This window comes from Globicephala melas, chromosome 11, assembly GCF_963455315.2.
Source record: "Globicephala melas chromosome 11, mGloMel1.2, whole genome shotgun sequence".
NCBI lineage: Eukaryota > Metazoa > Chordata > Mammalia > Artiodactyla > Delphinidae > Globicephala > Globicephala melas.
Window position 1 is genome coordinate 4,058,181 of NC_083324.2, and position 16,212 is coordinate 4,074,392.

Sequence of the window (16,212 nt, forward strand, 5' to 3'; positions counted from 1 at the left end):
TGTGCTAGTGAATATGTAGACATGACCCACTGTTCCCTGGAGCTTTTCATTCTTGAAGGACACCCCCTCATTGATAACCACCTCCCAGTACCCTTTCCAAAGCTTTACCCTTCCTTCTCACTATGTGTCTCAGCCTATGGCTGCGGTAGCCAGTAAAACAGGCTCTCAGGTGAATCTTACTCCCTGATATCCTGACATCCAGACACCCATAGTCTTTGTTAAATGTTTTCCCTCCCTTCTTAACATCACCAGAGGATGTTGTTTTACTTACTTCTTACATTGTGATACCTTAAAACTTGGAGGATCAAGCACCTCTTTTAGGGAAACCCAATAGAAAGATATGCCTTTCTAATACTTTGTTATTTCTGTACTCTAATACTCACTAATATTTCCCTAACAATATTTTTGTAATACTCAAGTTCATGTATTTCTTGCATAAAACTGCAGTTAACAGCAATAGAAATGCTAATAACACCTAAAAGTGATAAAATTAATAGTCACAGCTGCATATTTGGGTTTTATTTCTTAATATAATCTATTTGCTATCTTCATCAATTTGATTCTTTAGAGAGCTCTTACTTACTGTTTTGAGAAAAAAAGATTAGAACTCTGGACTTTTCACATGCAATAGTTGTGTTTTTAACAACAGTTGATTGACTTTTCTGGTACATGTGAAGTGATGCTTTTTTCCTCTATGCCTTATTAGTTGGAATCAAACTGTGAGTAGGGGAAAAGACCAGTGTTTCTCTGTGCTTTTTCTTCTAGAAACAAAGAAAAGTAAACGAAAGTTAAAAGTCTTGAAGACTTATTAAAAGAATAAATAGCCAGAAACACTGCCTCCCCAGTCTTGGTCCTAATCCTGTTCTTAGAAGATGATTCACTGGCACTGGTGACCTGGTATCGTTATAGCAGTTGATGCAGTATGTACTCTTAGAGGATATTGATCCTTGAAGGCAGGGCCGATTTCTTTTATATTTATATTTATATATTTATATATATATATAAATATATATATATTTATATATATTATATTATATATAAATATATATTTATATATTTATATTTCTTTTATATTTGTCACTCAGGGTTTCCCATTTCTCTGTCATTACCATTTTGCCAATAAAATAATCTGAATAATGATAATAGAAGTGGCTGTCTAATACTGGATAGAATAACGTAGAAAGTTACCAGAGAGTGAAAAAGTTTATAGACATCAGTGCTTATAAATATAATACTTTAGGTGAGAACTATAGGAAAGTGTTTTGTAAAGTTGCATTGCAGAATAGTCCAGTTTGTGATTGAGGAGGGGCCAAGCAAATAAACTGTGTGTGCATTTTATGCATTACACACTTGGAAGGACTATATAGATTTTTTGTATACGTGCTGAAAATAAATTATACAAGAGCTTTAAACTCCTATTAACCATAGGATCTGTGCAGTCAATAATGAAGTCTTTGCTTTGTCCAGGAATTAGGTCCAAAGTGGAATCCCTTTATCCTGAATTCTTTGTGGTAGAGTTAATTGGAAAAGGTTTAGGGACTATTCAGGGGATCTTTATGTCATGACCTGAAGAGACCAGGGGGTCTGTTTCATCCACACTGCTTGCACTCAAGTGATTCTGACCCAGGAGACTAGCATGCTTTTTGGACTTTAGATGAACTTCCTCAGTTTAAGGCAAATGATGGCATAATTTTTCTAATAATATAAAGCTGAATTATCTGGGTTTCTAATTTAATGAGGACTTAAAAATATAAATTGATAAATTTATGAGTACCGTGTTCTTAGCCCACTTTAGTAATGCAGTCTCCTTACTTCTTTTCTTACTTTGTTAGTGATAGTGTTTGCCTTTAAACCCATGAGTGAGGTGTGTTAGCACCTGGGCAGGGTTTTGCTCCTTGCTTGGTCACTAGTAACAGAAGTACAGTTGCTGATAGCAATCTAATGCTCTGTATTGAAGTTGATCTTACACCTTTCTCAGATAGCCACCTTCTTATTCAGCACACTGTGACAAGGAGCTATCCAAAAAGGTGCGATTCCCACCTGCCTGAGAGGTGAACTGAGCTGTTAGAACCCAAGAGAACTGATAAAGTTCCAGATTCATCTTGTCTGTATTTATCAGGGCAAGTCTTGTTTCCCAGTTGAAATGTTACTACTGATTAATATTAGTACCTGTAATTGAAGAAGCCGGTGCAGCCTATCCAGATATGCTTAGTCTGCTAGCTCGTTGTCTGTGGAGGGCAAAATCTACACCAGATGGTACCAAAAAAGGATTTTGATTACTGATGTTTTTCAAGTAGGCTGGTTTCTCTCCACCTGATAGAAGTTGCTACATCTTTCCAAACAGGTTCTCTAATGATCTTGCTTCACCATGGCTACAAATATGGAGGGGCTGGTTCAGCACAGAGTGGGGACCCAGCAGGTGGCTGAGGTGAGTGACAGGGGCTAGCACAATAGCTGGCACCCTTGCTTTTAAAAGGAAAAGTACATCAGTGTGTGCTGTTCTTTCAAAACAGTCCCAATGAAGTCAGCATGTGAGCCAGATCCAAAGCAGGATGCTGCCATTGAAGAAAAATGAAAATGACAAGAACATTTGCTCCTAAAGTTTCTTTGCATGAATAGGGTGGCCTAGCTGCATACGATGAGGTGACTTTAAACATTTTACTTTGAACAAAAACTAAGAGTCTAATGATGCTTGTCAAGCTTGTGAGTATAGTTTTAAGTCAAAGGCTCTTAGTTTCTTGCACAGTTGATACTCTGTTAATACTGTGTATGGTGGAAAGCGGATTCTGTGCATTCTACAGTCATTGTTGACCTTCTTCCATGTACTGGGGATTTTGCTAAGTGCTAAGAAATATGGAGGTGAATGAGCCATTGGTCCTTCCTTTAGTGTTCTCTGGGCCTGGTTAAGGAGTAATTATAAAATGGTAAGACGTGAAACTCCATGTGAAGAAGGTAATCCTGGAGGTGGGTCTTGCATTGCAAGTAATCATTTGTTAGGCAGACCTAAGGAAGCAGGGTTGGAAACTGGCAGATGCTGAGGAGGGTATCCTAAGTCAGAAACCTATGCAAAGACAGGACAGAGACATGAAGTAGCTTGGAATGTTCAGGCAACTCGAGGTGTAAAGGAGGGAAGTAGGGCCAGATCTTTTCAGTCTGTACCAGGCCCTCTGCAAGGGCTTCAGTCCTCAACAACCTTTTGAGGTTTGGTGTGATCGCTAATTCCCATTTAATAGGTGAGGAAACCAAGGCTCAAGGACAAGTAACTGGCCAAGGGCACACTGACCCAGTTCTGTTTCACTTCTTCCAGAGCTCCTCCAATAAACCATGCATCATGCTGCAAACAGGAGCCATTAGAAGGATTCAGATTTGTGTTTTTGAACCAATAATCGTATTTCTAAGGTGAAGACACAGATTTATCAAAGGATGGACATTTAAAGAAAGGATTTTTTAAAATAAAAAATAAGTACACGAATGCCAGTTTATACCAGTAAAATTGGTGAGCAGACTTTTCAGATTTTAGATCAACCATTGACTTTAAGGCAGCAGTATAATAATCATCCCTTTCACCGGCAAATAAGGGTTAGTGTTAACTGAAGATGAAAGCAGATAGATTTTACAAATTTTTAAATATATTTTTGGAAGAGCTAAAGAGCTGTGAAAGTATTGGGGTTAAAATGCTTGTGTTTATAGTTTGTCTTAGGAACAATTACCTTGAAAATCACTGTTGGCTTTTCAAATATTTAGGGTTATTTTGCATTTAATACAGTTTCCAGTTGAGACTGACTTGGAGACTAGTATGTGGATCACTGCCTTAAGAAGTCATCACTAATTCTTTAGGAGAAGAGGTTAGTATAGTAAGTAACCTATAGTACTGACCTATAGTAATTTATAGGATAATACAAGTTTTGTGTATGTATTCAAAAAATTTCCTAGGTAAAATTTTCTGTCAGATGCCTTACTTCCATCAAGAAATGGAATTTCATGTGTTAATTTAGTGCAACTATTGTTTCCCATGGCGAAAAGCACATTTTGAGGAGACATCCAAAATAGTAGGAGGCATTATTAATTTGGAGAACAAAAGCAATCTTCCTATTTAAAATATTCCCTAGATTTCCATGCTGTTATTTTGAAATTTCAAGTTTGATGACTTTAAACTACATGTGGTAGCTGTATATAATATTAAATCAGCGAAATGAGTAAGAGAGCCTACAGTTCATCATGTTGGTGCTAAACAATAATTGAGTGGGAATGAGGTTTTTAAATTAGGGGTTATTAGCAGTCATTTGGGGACAGTTGTTTATTCAGTCAGCAGACAGTGAAGAAACATACCTCTTCCCTGCCTGTTTGCCAGAAGCACACACAGGTGAGTAATAGGACTGGGGATCTGCTCACCAGAGCTCAGTGTTGCAGGGATCAGGCATGAGACAGGCTACACCAGAGGACAGGCTCTCCATAGTGGAAAGGGGGCTCTCTAGGGATCAGACAGATTGGGGTTTAAATCCAGGTCCTGCCATTTGCTATCTGGGTGACTGCCTTGTTCCTCAGTTTTCTCATCTAGAAAATGGGAGTAGTACTAGAACCTATTATCTCATGGGATTGTTTTGAGAAGTCATTGAAATAAAAACATATAAGGAGGGCTTCCCTGGTGGCGCAGTGGTTGAGAGTCCGCCTGCTGATGCAGGGTACACGGGTTCGTGCCCCGGACTGGGAAGATCCCACATGCCGCGGAGCGGCTGGGCCCGTGAGCCATGGCCGCTGAGCCTGCGCATCCGGAGCCTGTGGTCTGCAACGGGAGAGGCCACAGCAGTGAGAGGCCTGCGTACCGCAAAAACAGAAAACAAAAAACAAAAAAAAAACGTATAAGGAGCTTTAGCAGGTCCCACGCTTTTGCTCCATAAATGAGATAGAGCAACATTGTCAATAGTGTAAATGATTTTCTTTCAGGTCCCCAGGACAACCTTTTTCCCTATGGACCAGATAAGTCACATTACCAAAATAAACTACAAAAGTTGGATCATACAAACGAACAATTTGATGTCCTATAATGTGCTCCGATTTATTCAGTTATTCACAGAGACAGTTTAATATAGTGGTCAAGAGTATAGACACTGGAGCCAGATGGCCTGGTTTAAATCCTGATCCTGCCACTTGCAAACTGTGTGACCTCTCTGTTTTTTGGAATTGTTTATGAAGAGCTAATATTAATTCTTCTTTAAATGTCTGGTAAAATTCAGCAGTGAAGCCATGTGGGCTTGGGCTTTTCTTTGCAGGTAGTTTTTTAGTTCCAAATTTAGTCTCATCACTTGTTATAGGTCTGTTCATATTGTCTTTTTCTTCTTGAGTCAGTTTCAGTAGTCTGTGTCTTTTTGAGAATTTGTTTGTTCATCTAAGTCATCTAATTTATTGTCACAACAGTTGTTCACGGTATTCTTTTATCCTTTTTATTTCTATTAATAAGGTCAGTACCAATTTCTCCTCATTCATTTCTGATTCTATTTAGTAATTTGAATCTTTTTCTTGGTCAGTCTAGCTAAAGATTTGTCAGTTTGTTGACCTTTTCAAAGAACCGCCTTTTGACTTCATTGATTTTTCTCTATTTTTATATTCTCTGTTTCATTAATTTCCACTCTCGTCAAAACCACAAGGAGATAACCATTTTACATCCACTAGAATGGCGGGGGGTGGGGTGGGGGGAAGGTCAGATAGCAAGTGTTGGTGAGGATGTGGAGAAATTGGAAACTTCCTATATTACTGGTAATAATGTAAAATGGTGTAGCCACTTTGGAAAACAGTCTGGCAGTTCTTCAGAAAGTTACATATGAAGTTACCACATGACCCAGCAATTCCATTCCAAGCTATATTCCCAAAAGAAATGAAAACATACGTCCACACAAAAACTTGTGCACCAATGTTTATAGTAGTAGTATTCAAAATAGCCAAAAGGTAGAAATAGTCAAATGTCCATCAACTGACAAATGAATAACAAAATGTGGTATATCCAGACAGTAGAATATTATTCAGCTATAAAAAGGAATGAATTACTGATGCATGCTACAGCATGGATGAACCTTGACAGCATTACACTAAGTGAAAGAAACTAGTCACAAAAGACAACATATTATATTATTCCATTCATATGAAATGTCCAGAACAGGGAACTCTATAGAGATAGAAAATAGGTTATAGTGGTTGCCTAGGGCTGGATTTTGGAAGTGATACCTAAAGAGTACAGGGTTTCTTTTTGAGGGGATGAGATTTTTCTAAAATTTTCTGTGGTGATGGTTGCACATATGTGTGTATATACTAAAAACCATTGAATTATACACTTCAAATGGGTAGAATGTATGGTAGGTGAATTAGAGCTCAATAAAAGTATTTTTTAAAAACAATACATAACAGCAACCAGATGCCACTACCAAAATTAAGAGGTATTTTCCAAAATAAAAGAACAAAAAGAAATGGAGAAAAAAAAAACTAGAGGGATTTGTGACTTCTACTTTTTAATTAGAATTATATACTTTCTAAAACAGTAAAGCATGATTACATATGCAGTATATACAGTTTGATTCCAGTTTTGTAAGGTATTTATTTCTCAGATGTATCTGTAGCTACATAATACAGTGTGCCAGGTGTTATGCTCAGCTCATCACCTCATTTAATACTTCAGTTAACACTATAAGGAAAGTATTATTTTCCCCACTTTAAGTGGGGGAAACTGAGAGGTAGAGAGATTACTTTGCCATATCTGAGTGACTTAAGAGCCTAGACTTTTACACTACACAGTAAGTTCATTTTTTATTTTATTAAAAACATTTTTTCTTCCAATTTTTTTTTTAATCAGTGTTAGACATTGCCCTTTTTTGGGAGAGAGGTTTTTTTTAGTTTTAATTGTGGTAAAATATAAAATTTGCCATTATAACCATTTTTAAGCATATAGTTCTATGGCATTAACTACCTTATTCTGTAACCATCACCACTGCCCATCATCAGAACTTTTCATCTCCCCAAACTGAAACTCTCTACCCTTTAAACACTAACATCCATTCCCTCTTCCCCTCTACCCCTGCAGTATTTTATTCTTTTTGAGGCTATTGTAAATGGAATTGTTTACTTAATTTTTTTGAGCATCATTGTTAACGGTGTAGAAATGCAACTGATTTTTGTGTTGATTCTGTATCCTGCAACTTCGCTGAATTTGTTTATTGTGTGTGTGTGTGTGTGTGGTATGTGTGTGTGTGTGTGTGTGTGAGACATCTTTAGATTTTCCTATGTGGAAGATCATGTCATCTGTGAATAAAGATAATTTTACTTCTTCTTTCCCAATTTGGATGCCTTGTACTTATTTTTCTTGCCTAATCATTCTGGTTGGACCTTCTAGTATATTGAGTAGAAGAGGTGAAAGCAGTCATTCTTGGCTTCCTGATCTTAAAGGAAAATTTTTCAGTCTTTCATCACAAAATGTGATGTTAGCTGTGGGTTTTTCACAAATTACCTTTATTATGTTGAGATAGTTTCCTTCTATTCCTAGTTTGTTGGATGTTTTTATCATGAAAGGGTGTTGAATTTTGTCAGGAATAAACCCCACTTGGTCATGTGTATAATCTTTTTTTTTTTTTTTTTTTTTGCGGTACGCGGGCCTCTCACTGTTGTGGCCTCTCCCGCTGCGGAGCACAGGCTCCGGACGCGCAGGCTCAGCGGCCATGGCTCACGGGCCCAGCCGTTCCGCGGCATGTGGGATCTTTCCGGACCTGGGCACGAACCCGTGTCCCCTGCATCGGCAGGCGGACTGTCAACCACTGCGCCACCAGGGAAGCCCAGTATAATCTTTTTAATATGCTGCTGATAACAGTTTGCTCGTATTTTGTTGAGGAATTTTGCATTGGTATTCGTAAGGGATATTGATCTGCAATATTCTTTTCTTGCAGTGTCTTTGCCTGACTGGTATCAGGGCAATGCTAGCTTCATAGAATGAGTTTGGGAGTGTTCCTTCTTCCTCAGTCTTTCAGAAGAGTTTGAGATGGATGGTGTTAATTCTACTTTAAATGTTCGGTATAATTCACTAGGGCTGCTCCAGGGCTTTTTGAGGGGTGGGGAGGCTTCATTACTGATTCAATCTTCTTACTAGTTATAGGTCTACTCAGATTTTCTATTTCTTCATGATTCAGTCTTGGTAGGTTGTATGTTTCTAGGAATTTGTCCATTTCATCTCAGTTATCCAGTTTGTTGGTATACAGTTGTTCATAGTACTCTTTTAAAATCCTCTTTATTTCTGCAAAATCAGTAATAAGTTCATTTCTGGTATTAGACATTTTTTGACTTAGTATATAAATAAACTTTAGTTTTCATTCAGTTCCTCACACGCCCATATCTTCCCTTCATTCTCCCAATAAAAGTGTATCCTCTTTGCATAAATTAATGTTCTGTTACCTAACTATGACATTATCACGTATACTTCCTAGTATCTCCAATATAGTTGTAGAACCCTCTGAATACTATTCTTCATACAAATACATCAGAGGAATTTTCAGTTTCCGTTATTTTCCTGTGAAAACATTCCTCCTAAAGTCCTCTGACCTGCTCCAGTCCCTACTGATTGCTTTTTAAGCCTGCTGCACAGCTGTCATCCTTTATTTGTCTCTTGTTTGGGATTCTTTCCTTGAATTCATGGTTTTTTTTCCTTTTTTTAAAAAAATGTAAATAACATGGTCCAGAAACGTCCTAAGAAAGAGTGCATCAGAGATGAATTGTTTTTAGATCTTGCATATCTAAACGTGTCTTTATTTACACCCACATGCTTGAGTGATAGTTTGGGGATAGAAATCTAAGTTGAAAATAATAATTTTACCTCAGAATTTCAAGGCATCATTTTATTGTCTTCCAGCTTTGAGAAGGCCATTTACATTCTTGATTCTCTTTAAGTGTCTCTCTCCCTCTTTCTCTCTTGCCTTTTCTGTCCCCTACCTCCATGGTTAAGATCTTTTCGGGGCTTCCCTGGTGGCGCAGTGGTTGAGAACCTGCCTGCCAATGCAGGGGACACGGGTTCGAGCCCTGGTCTGGGAAGATCCCACATGCCGCGGAGCAACTAGGCCCGTGAGCCACAACTACCGAGCCTGCACGTCTGGAGCTTGTACTCCACAACAAGAGAGGCCGCGCCAGTGAGAGGCCCGCGCACCGCGATGAAGAGTGGCCCCCGCTCGCCGCAACTAGAGAAAGCCCTCGCACAGAAATGAAGACCCAACACAGCCAAAATAAATTAATTAATTTTTTTTTTAAAAAGATCTTTTCCTCATCCCTTTTGTTCTGAAATTTCATAGTAATGTCTCTTAGTGTAGTTTTTCTTTTATACATTATACTGAGCACTCAGAGGGTCCTTTCAATCTAGAAACTCACGACCTCCTGTTCTATGAAATTGTTTTACAGTAGTTCTCTGATAATATCTTCCCTCAGTATTTTTCCAGTCTCTTTCCAGAACTCCTAATTAATTGGATACTGGAGCTCTTGAACTAATCATTTCTTCATTTTTTCTCTTCTGTTTCTAGCTCTTTCTGCTGCTTCTACTTTCAGGGAGATTTCCAACTTCGATCTGTCTTCAGGTCTTACCAGTTGCTTGAGCATATTATTTAACCTTGCTGTGCCAGTGTCCCCAACTATCAAATGGGGTTAATGATGATACTTATTGTAGAGGATTATTGTGAGAATTCAGTTAGTGTGTCTAAAGCATGTCACATAGTAATAATACAGTGTGGCGAGTAGTCACTGCCCAGCTCCTGCTGCTGTTGCTGCTGTTGTTTCTTCAACATTGTTTTCTTCTTTGCTATCTTATTTTTCATTTTAGAAACTTTTTTCTGTTTTTCTTTTATAGCAACTTTTTTTTCTTTTATTTTCCTTTCTTAATTGAAATTTTATTGGTTGTTTTGAGCATCAGTACACAGACATTTCAGTTTGTACGCAATTTGTGACATATGTACCGAACATCTAAAAAACCATGTAGTTGTCTTTCTTAAAGTTATTGCAGCTTAAAATTTGGCAGCAAATTTTTCTGTAAGAGGATATCAAGTACCAGTATCTTCAAGTGTTGATAAACTGTTACATTTTAAGTCCCATTAATTCACAATTTTTAATATCATATACATACTCCAATTTTCGGTCTTTCACAGCACATTAACAAAGTTACTAGGAAGATGGACTAGCATGATGAAAGATGTTACAGAGAGCAGGCAGTTCTAACAGGCAGGGCCAAGATCAAGGGGTGGTTTTCTTTAGGAAACAATTTTACTGAAAACAACATGAGAACAGAAGTAATTTTAAATGTTCAAGGCGTATTAAATGCACGACTGGGACTGCAAGTTGTCATTTAGTATGATTTGTATAATAGGAAATGAAAAGGACCCCCATCCATGGCATGTTAAGCTGAACATCCAAGACAATCAAAGCCTCCTGCACTCAATTACCCCACTATTTTCTGGTTGTATCGAAAAATAAGCAACAGCAAATGACTCACCTCTCAAAAAAAAAAAAAATTGAATCTAGAAAAATTGGATGTGGTGGGATTTCCTCCTTAGAAATGTTTCTAGATATACTTTAAAAAAACCTTGTGTTTACGAAATAGTTGATAACGTTATTCCTCCGCGTTGTACAAGAAGTGAGACAGGGACCACTCCTAAGACTTAGTGTGTGATATTCATCAGACTTGGCTTCTTTCTCTCCTGCTTCATCAGAGGCTGGACTCTCCCCCTTTCAGTTCTGTTTTCTGCAAGTAAACTTTCTTTAGTTTCTTGGTTCTTGAGCCACTTTGGCCTGTTTTCCCTTTGCTCCCCTGTTCTCATTTCCCTTTTTGGCTTTGTTTCCACTTTTGCAGGAGCAGGTTTAGCTGATAACCTTGCCCATCTCTTGGGTACCTCCATCCCTGCCCCTTGGGGAGAGCTGCCCTTCCTTTGGGTGGAGCCTGGGCCGCTCCAGATCCCCGAGGAACTGGGCCCCCTGCGCTGTTCCTTCCTGCCCTCTTCCGCCCAGGCCTTGCAACCCGACGTGGAGCGGTGGGAGAACCAGACCAAACCGTGTGGCAACTTTTTGTTGTCTCATGTATGCAGTAGTTTGTCCTTTTTTTGTGAGGGTGATAATTGCAGTTTTTTGCTGTTTTTAGTTTTCTTTTGCTGCTTCCATAGGTGTTGTTTTATCCAAGTTCCTTCTTGTTTCTTTTAGTTCCTTTACTTCATAAGGAAGCTTTTCTCAAATGGCTAATGATCCTTATTGTTGGTTCACATTTTAAAATGAAGCACTTAAAACTGAAAACAAAAACAAATGTTTTTTGTACAGGAGTAAGGCTTGTCAACTTTTGGTTTGATTTTACTTTGGGGTGATTAGATAGGCACCCACACATTTTGTTTGGAGGGTGCTCCAAGTGTCACTATCCATAGGTTTCTTTTCTGGGGCCATTCAGGTTTTGGAGGCAAGAATTCTTTGGGGGTGGGTGTGATTTATGCCTTTTCTCCAGTATTTTTATTGTTGTTGATTTTAAAGTTATGGCACAAAGTGAGGGTTTGAGGTTCAATATTTAATCTACTCTTTGCAAACTGAAGAAGGGTGGCTCCCTCCTCGCTGTGAAGATGTTTTGATGTCTCTGGTCTGGGGCCTGGTAGCTGCACTTTCCCTGCAAGGGAATGAGGAAGTGGTGGTCATGTGATGAGTCACATGGCTGCACCACAGGTATTCAGCCAGCCTCTGGTTTTCAGCCTATTTCTAAACCCAGCTTTCTGTGGAACTGAGGGATCTTACTGAGCCCTTCCAGGGTTCTGGGGGTGGGTGGGGGGGAATTAGCTTGTTTCTCATTAGTATTCCGCTCTATAGTCATTTGGAGTTCAGCTTTGTTCATCCTGCTGAGTCAGTTTCCACTCCACCAACTACTTTCCCTGTTCCTAGCGTTTGTTAGTATTTGTGATCCACTGTCATCTCCTTGACTATTCTTTTTGTCCTTGTGGATCTGTACATTTTCTTAATCCTTTACTCATGCTTAAATGTGATTTGTTAAAGGAATAGAGATAATAAATGCATGTGTTTGCTATGTTTAACTGGAAGTAAGGGAAAGTCTTACTAGTAAAGCAAATTAAAGTTGTTCACTGATAGACTTCAAGGTACTTCATAAGTATGCACTTATCCATTCAACGAGTATTTAAGGAGGGCTTACTGTGTGCCGTGTGCTAGACATTGTTCTAGTTTTTAAGATACTCGGCTCTCATGAAGCTTCTATCCTATTGGGAAACAACCAACATCTAAACAAATGAAAAATGTCAAGAGAGCAGTAAGTGCTATAAAGAAAAGTGAAGAGATAGAAAGTGATAAGAGTATTATCTAAGCACATTCAGGGAAGACTTCTTAGAAGGTGACATAAATTTTTTTAAAAATTATTTTTTAAAATTTTTGGCTGTGTCAGCTCTTATTTGTGGCACGTGGGATCTTCGTTGAGGCATGTGGGATATTTTGTTGAGGCACATGGGCTTCTCTCTAGTTGTGGTGTGCAGGTTTTCTCTTCGCTAGTTGTGGCACGCAGGCTCCAGGGTGTGTGGGCTCTGTAGTTGTGGTGCGCGGGTTTCAGAGTGCATGCGCTTTGTAGTTTGCGGCACGCAGGCTCTCTAGTTGAGGTGCACGAGCTCAGTAGTTGTGACGCGTGGGCTTAGTTGCCCCGTGGCATGTGGAATGTTAGTTCCCTGACCAGGGATTGAACCCGCATCCCCTGCATTGTAAGGCGGATTCTTTACCACTGGACCACCAGGGAAGTCCCAGAAGGTGACATTTAAATGGAAACCTGAATGAAGTAAGAGAAGTGATTCAGATAAGAGTATCAGGGCGTGGGGTAACATTCCAGGTAGGGGAGAGGGGAGCGTAGGGGAGAGGGGAGCTCAACGTACTGAGCGTTGGCACAGTAGAGGAACCATGAAGAGACCTGTGTGGCAGGAGTGCAGGGGGCGAGGGAGAACGTGGTGGGAGATGAGGTCAGTGGAGTAGGTAGGGCCAGGTCTTCTTGGATTATATAGGCTATGGTCAGGAATTTGTATTTTATTCTATGTACATTGGGGAGCCATTGGAGAGTTAGAGCAGGAGATTGGCCTGTCTTTGAGGGTTGAACTAGGAGCCTGCTGATTGTGCAAACTGCTGCACTCAGACCCTGACCTGACAGACCATACTCTCTTCATTGAAGGTGGGCAGTTTGAGGTACTCCCTGGTTTTAAACCATGGCTACCCATAGTCCCTGCTGTGGAATTACCTGCGTGGCCATGTCCATAGCACATTACCCCTGGTCTCCTTGGTCTACAGCTGATTCAGCCAACCTGTATCCCTGATGGACTGATTGAGCTGATAAGATTCCTACTCTTAAGAATTGGAAAACAAGCATTTTTGTTTTTACACGAAATATGCGTTTCTGGAAAACCTTGTGTTCTACACACTAAAAATAACAGAGCTGGGCTTCCCTGGTGGCGCAGTGGTTAAGAATCTGCCTGCCAACGCAGGGGACACGGGTTCAAGCCCTGGTCTGGGAGGATCCCACGTGCCATGGAGCAACTAAGCCCATGCACCACAACTACTGAGCCTGTGCTTTAGAGTCCACGAGGCACAACTACTGAGCCCGCACGCCTAGAGCCCGTGCTCCACAACAAGAGAAGCCACCGCAATGAGAAGCCCGCGCACCACAATGAAGAGTAGCCCCGGCTCGTCGCAACTAGAGAAAGCCTGTGCACAGCAACGAAGACACAGCACAGCCAAAAATAAAAATAAATAAATAAATAACAGAGCTTATGGAAAAATAGCATTCAGCGTGGCCCAGAGCACTAACAAAAATAATAACAATCCTAATAAAAATGCTAGTATAGTTAAAAAGACATGTTAAATTCCTAATAATCAAACATTAGAGTAAGTATAGGATTTTGTCTTAAAAACAAGGTGAAAGCTTTATGGAAGAGGATATAAGGAGGAAGGGTTAAAGATGGTGAATTATTGAATAAATGCGTAAAGATTAGGGAGAACCATGCAATGAGCTTTTCCAAGACACAGAACACGTGGCCAGAATGAGACAAGAGGATGAACCTGGTTATGAATAGGCATCGTGCATGACACTGAATTCCTGTTAGCTTAGATGCCGATGTGCTTTGCATTCTGTGGCTCTACACTGTGATACAAAGCATTAAGGAATTGGGAGCAGTCACTTGTAAATCAGTGTGATTTCAAGTGTTATACTGCCATCATTTCTCTGTTTACAATTTTGTAGAATCAGAATCGCATTACAGAAATAACGTTGCAACAGAACATACTTTGCTAACAATGATACCTGTTGAACCCTTACTATGTGCCAGGTACTGCACATAAGCTCTGTATCATCTTGCTTAATGTTAACATAATGCCTGTGAAATGGTGCTCTCACTTTTCATAGTTAAGGAAGCTAAGGCACAGGAGAGGGTTAAATAACGTGTCTACTGGCATATGGTCAGTAAAAGGTGACATTAGACCCTGGAGTTAAAAGATCATACAGTGTCAGGGCTTGAGGTGATGTCATGTGTAAGCCCAGGTTGTTGCAGAACGTAGAAGCAGAGAAAGGTGGTCCTCAGAGAGAAGCCGGAGAGTGACTCTCAGACTCTCAGAAAAAAGCAAAGGGGGAGTGAGCAGGTGGCCTGAGAAAGAGATAGAGAAGCTGCCTCACAGCTCTCCCCTTCCCAAATAGCACAGTCGTACATCCTGAGACTGGGTTCTGTGAGTGTCCTTCCAACAAATTTCCCCTTTCATTTGAGTAAGTTTGAGTGTCATTTGTAACTAGTCACTGACAAAAGCACCCAAACCCTCCCAATTCTATTTAATATGTATCTGGCATGTCCCATTTTGGGGATATAAACTTCAGTTTTCAGTAAGTAGATTAATTTGACTCATTTTCCCTATGAAATTGAATAAGTTATCTCTTGGGGTTCAAGCCCATGGCTCTCAGATACGCACATGGATTGGTTTTGGGTGGGGAAGGTGCTGTGGAGAGGGGGAAAGTCAGGAACAGAGGGAGAGGGCTTGAATTAGCTCCAGTGTTTTGTCTTAGTTTCTCTTTGAAGGGTCAAATGAAATCTACTCTGAAGTAACAGTGTGTGGCTGTCGTCCTGAATTTTATGGAGCCATTTCCTTTTGTCTATGACTTTACCACCTATGTATATATTGCTACATGCTTTTTCATTTTTAATTAATTTTATTTTTGGCTGCATTGGGTCTTTGTTGCTGCATGCGGGCTTTTCTCTAGTTGCGGCAAGCGGGGGCTACTCTTCGTGTGGTGCTTGGGCTTCTCATTGCGGTGGCTTCTCTTGTTGTGGAGCACAGGTTCTAGGTGTGTGGGCTTCAGTAGTTGCAACATGTGAGCTCAGTAGTTGCGGTGCACAGGCTATAGGCGTGCAGGCTCAGTAGTTGTGGCTCACGGGCTGTAGAGTGCAGGCTCAGTAGTTGTGACGCATGGACTTAGTTGCTCCGTGGCATGTGGGATCTTCCCAGACCAGGGCTCAAACCCGTGTCCCCTGCATTGGCAGGCGGATTCTTTTTTGTTTGTTTATTTGTTTTTGCGGTACGCGGGCCTCTCACTGCTGTGGCCTCTCCCGTTGCGGAGCACAGGCTCCAGACGCGCAGGCTCAGCGGCCATGGCTCACGGGCCCAGCCGCTCCGCGGCATGTGGGATCTTCCCGGACCGGGGCACGAACCTGTGTCCCCTGCATCAGCAGGCGGACTCTCAACCACCGCGCCACCAGGGAAGCCCAACCTTTCTTTATTACATGAATAAACATGTTCTTTTTTGGTCTTTTTTTTCACATGCATGTCATCCAGTTGTAATCATCCTGTGCATACAACTTTGTATCTTTTGATTTCACAGAATGTTAATTTCACAGACTAAATGTCATCATCCTTTCCACAGGTTACCACATAGCCTACGTGACCATCATTTTTCATAGCTACATAATTTTGTATCAAGGGAGCATAGCATAATTTACTAACCCATCTCCTAGTTTAGGACATTTAAGTTGCTTTTGACCTTTCTGTATTATAAATTAACACTGATAAATATATCCATGCTTTACCAGTCAAGGAATCTAATAGCAAATAACATCAGAAACCAACTGTTGCTGATGTAAAGAGAAATGAGATTTTTAAAAAACATTGACTTAAAATATATGTGAGGATGGATGGATGGATGGATAGATA

At 40.2% G+C, this 16,212-nt stretch overlaps 1 protein-coding gene across 2 annotated transcripts in view; it reads left to right on the top strand.

Moving 5' to 3' along the window:
* NR2C2 (nuclear receptor subfamily 2 group C member 2) overlaps positions 1-16,212 on the top strand; it is an 83,175-nt gene that overhangs the window by 11,809 nt on the left and 55,154 nt on the right. Inside the window, exon 2 of one of the 2 annotated variants that reach the window (XM_030840878.2) lies at positions 2,345-2,428. The exons of the other annotated variant lie outside the window; for it this stretch is intronic. Coding sequence (XP_030696738.1) covers positions 2,369-2,428 — 60 coding nt within the window. The 5' untranslated portion in view covers positions 2,345-2,368. The remainder of the gene's footprint in view (positions 1-2,344; positions 2,429-16,212) is intronic. 2 annotated transcript variants of the gene reach the window in all.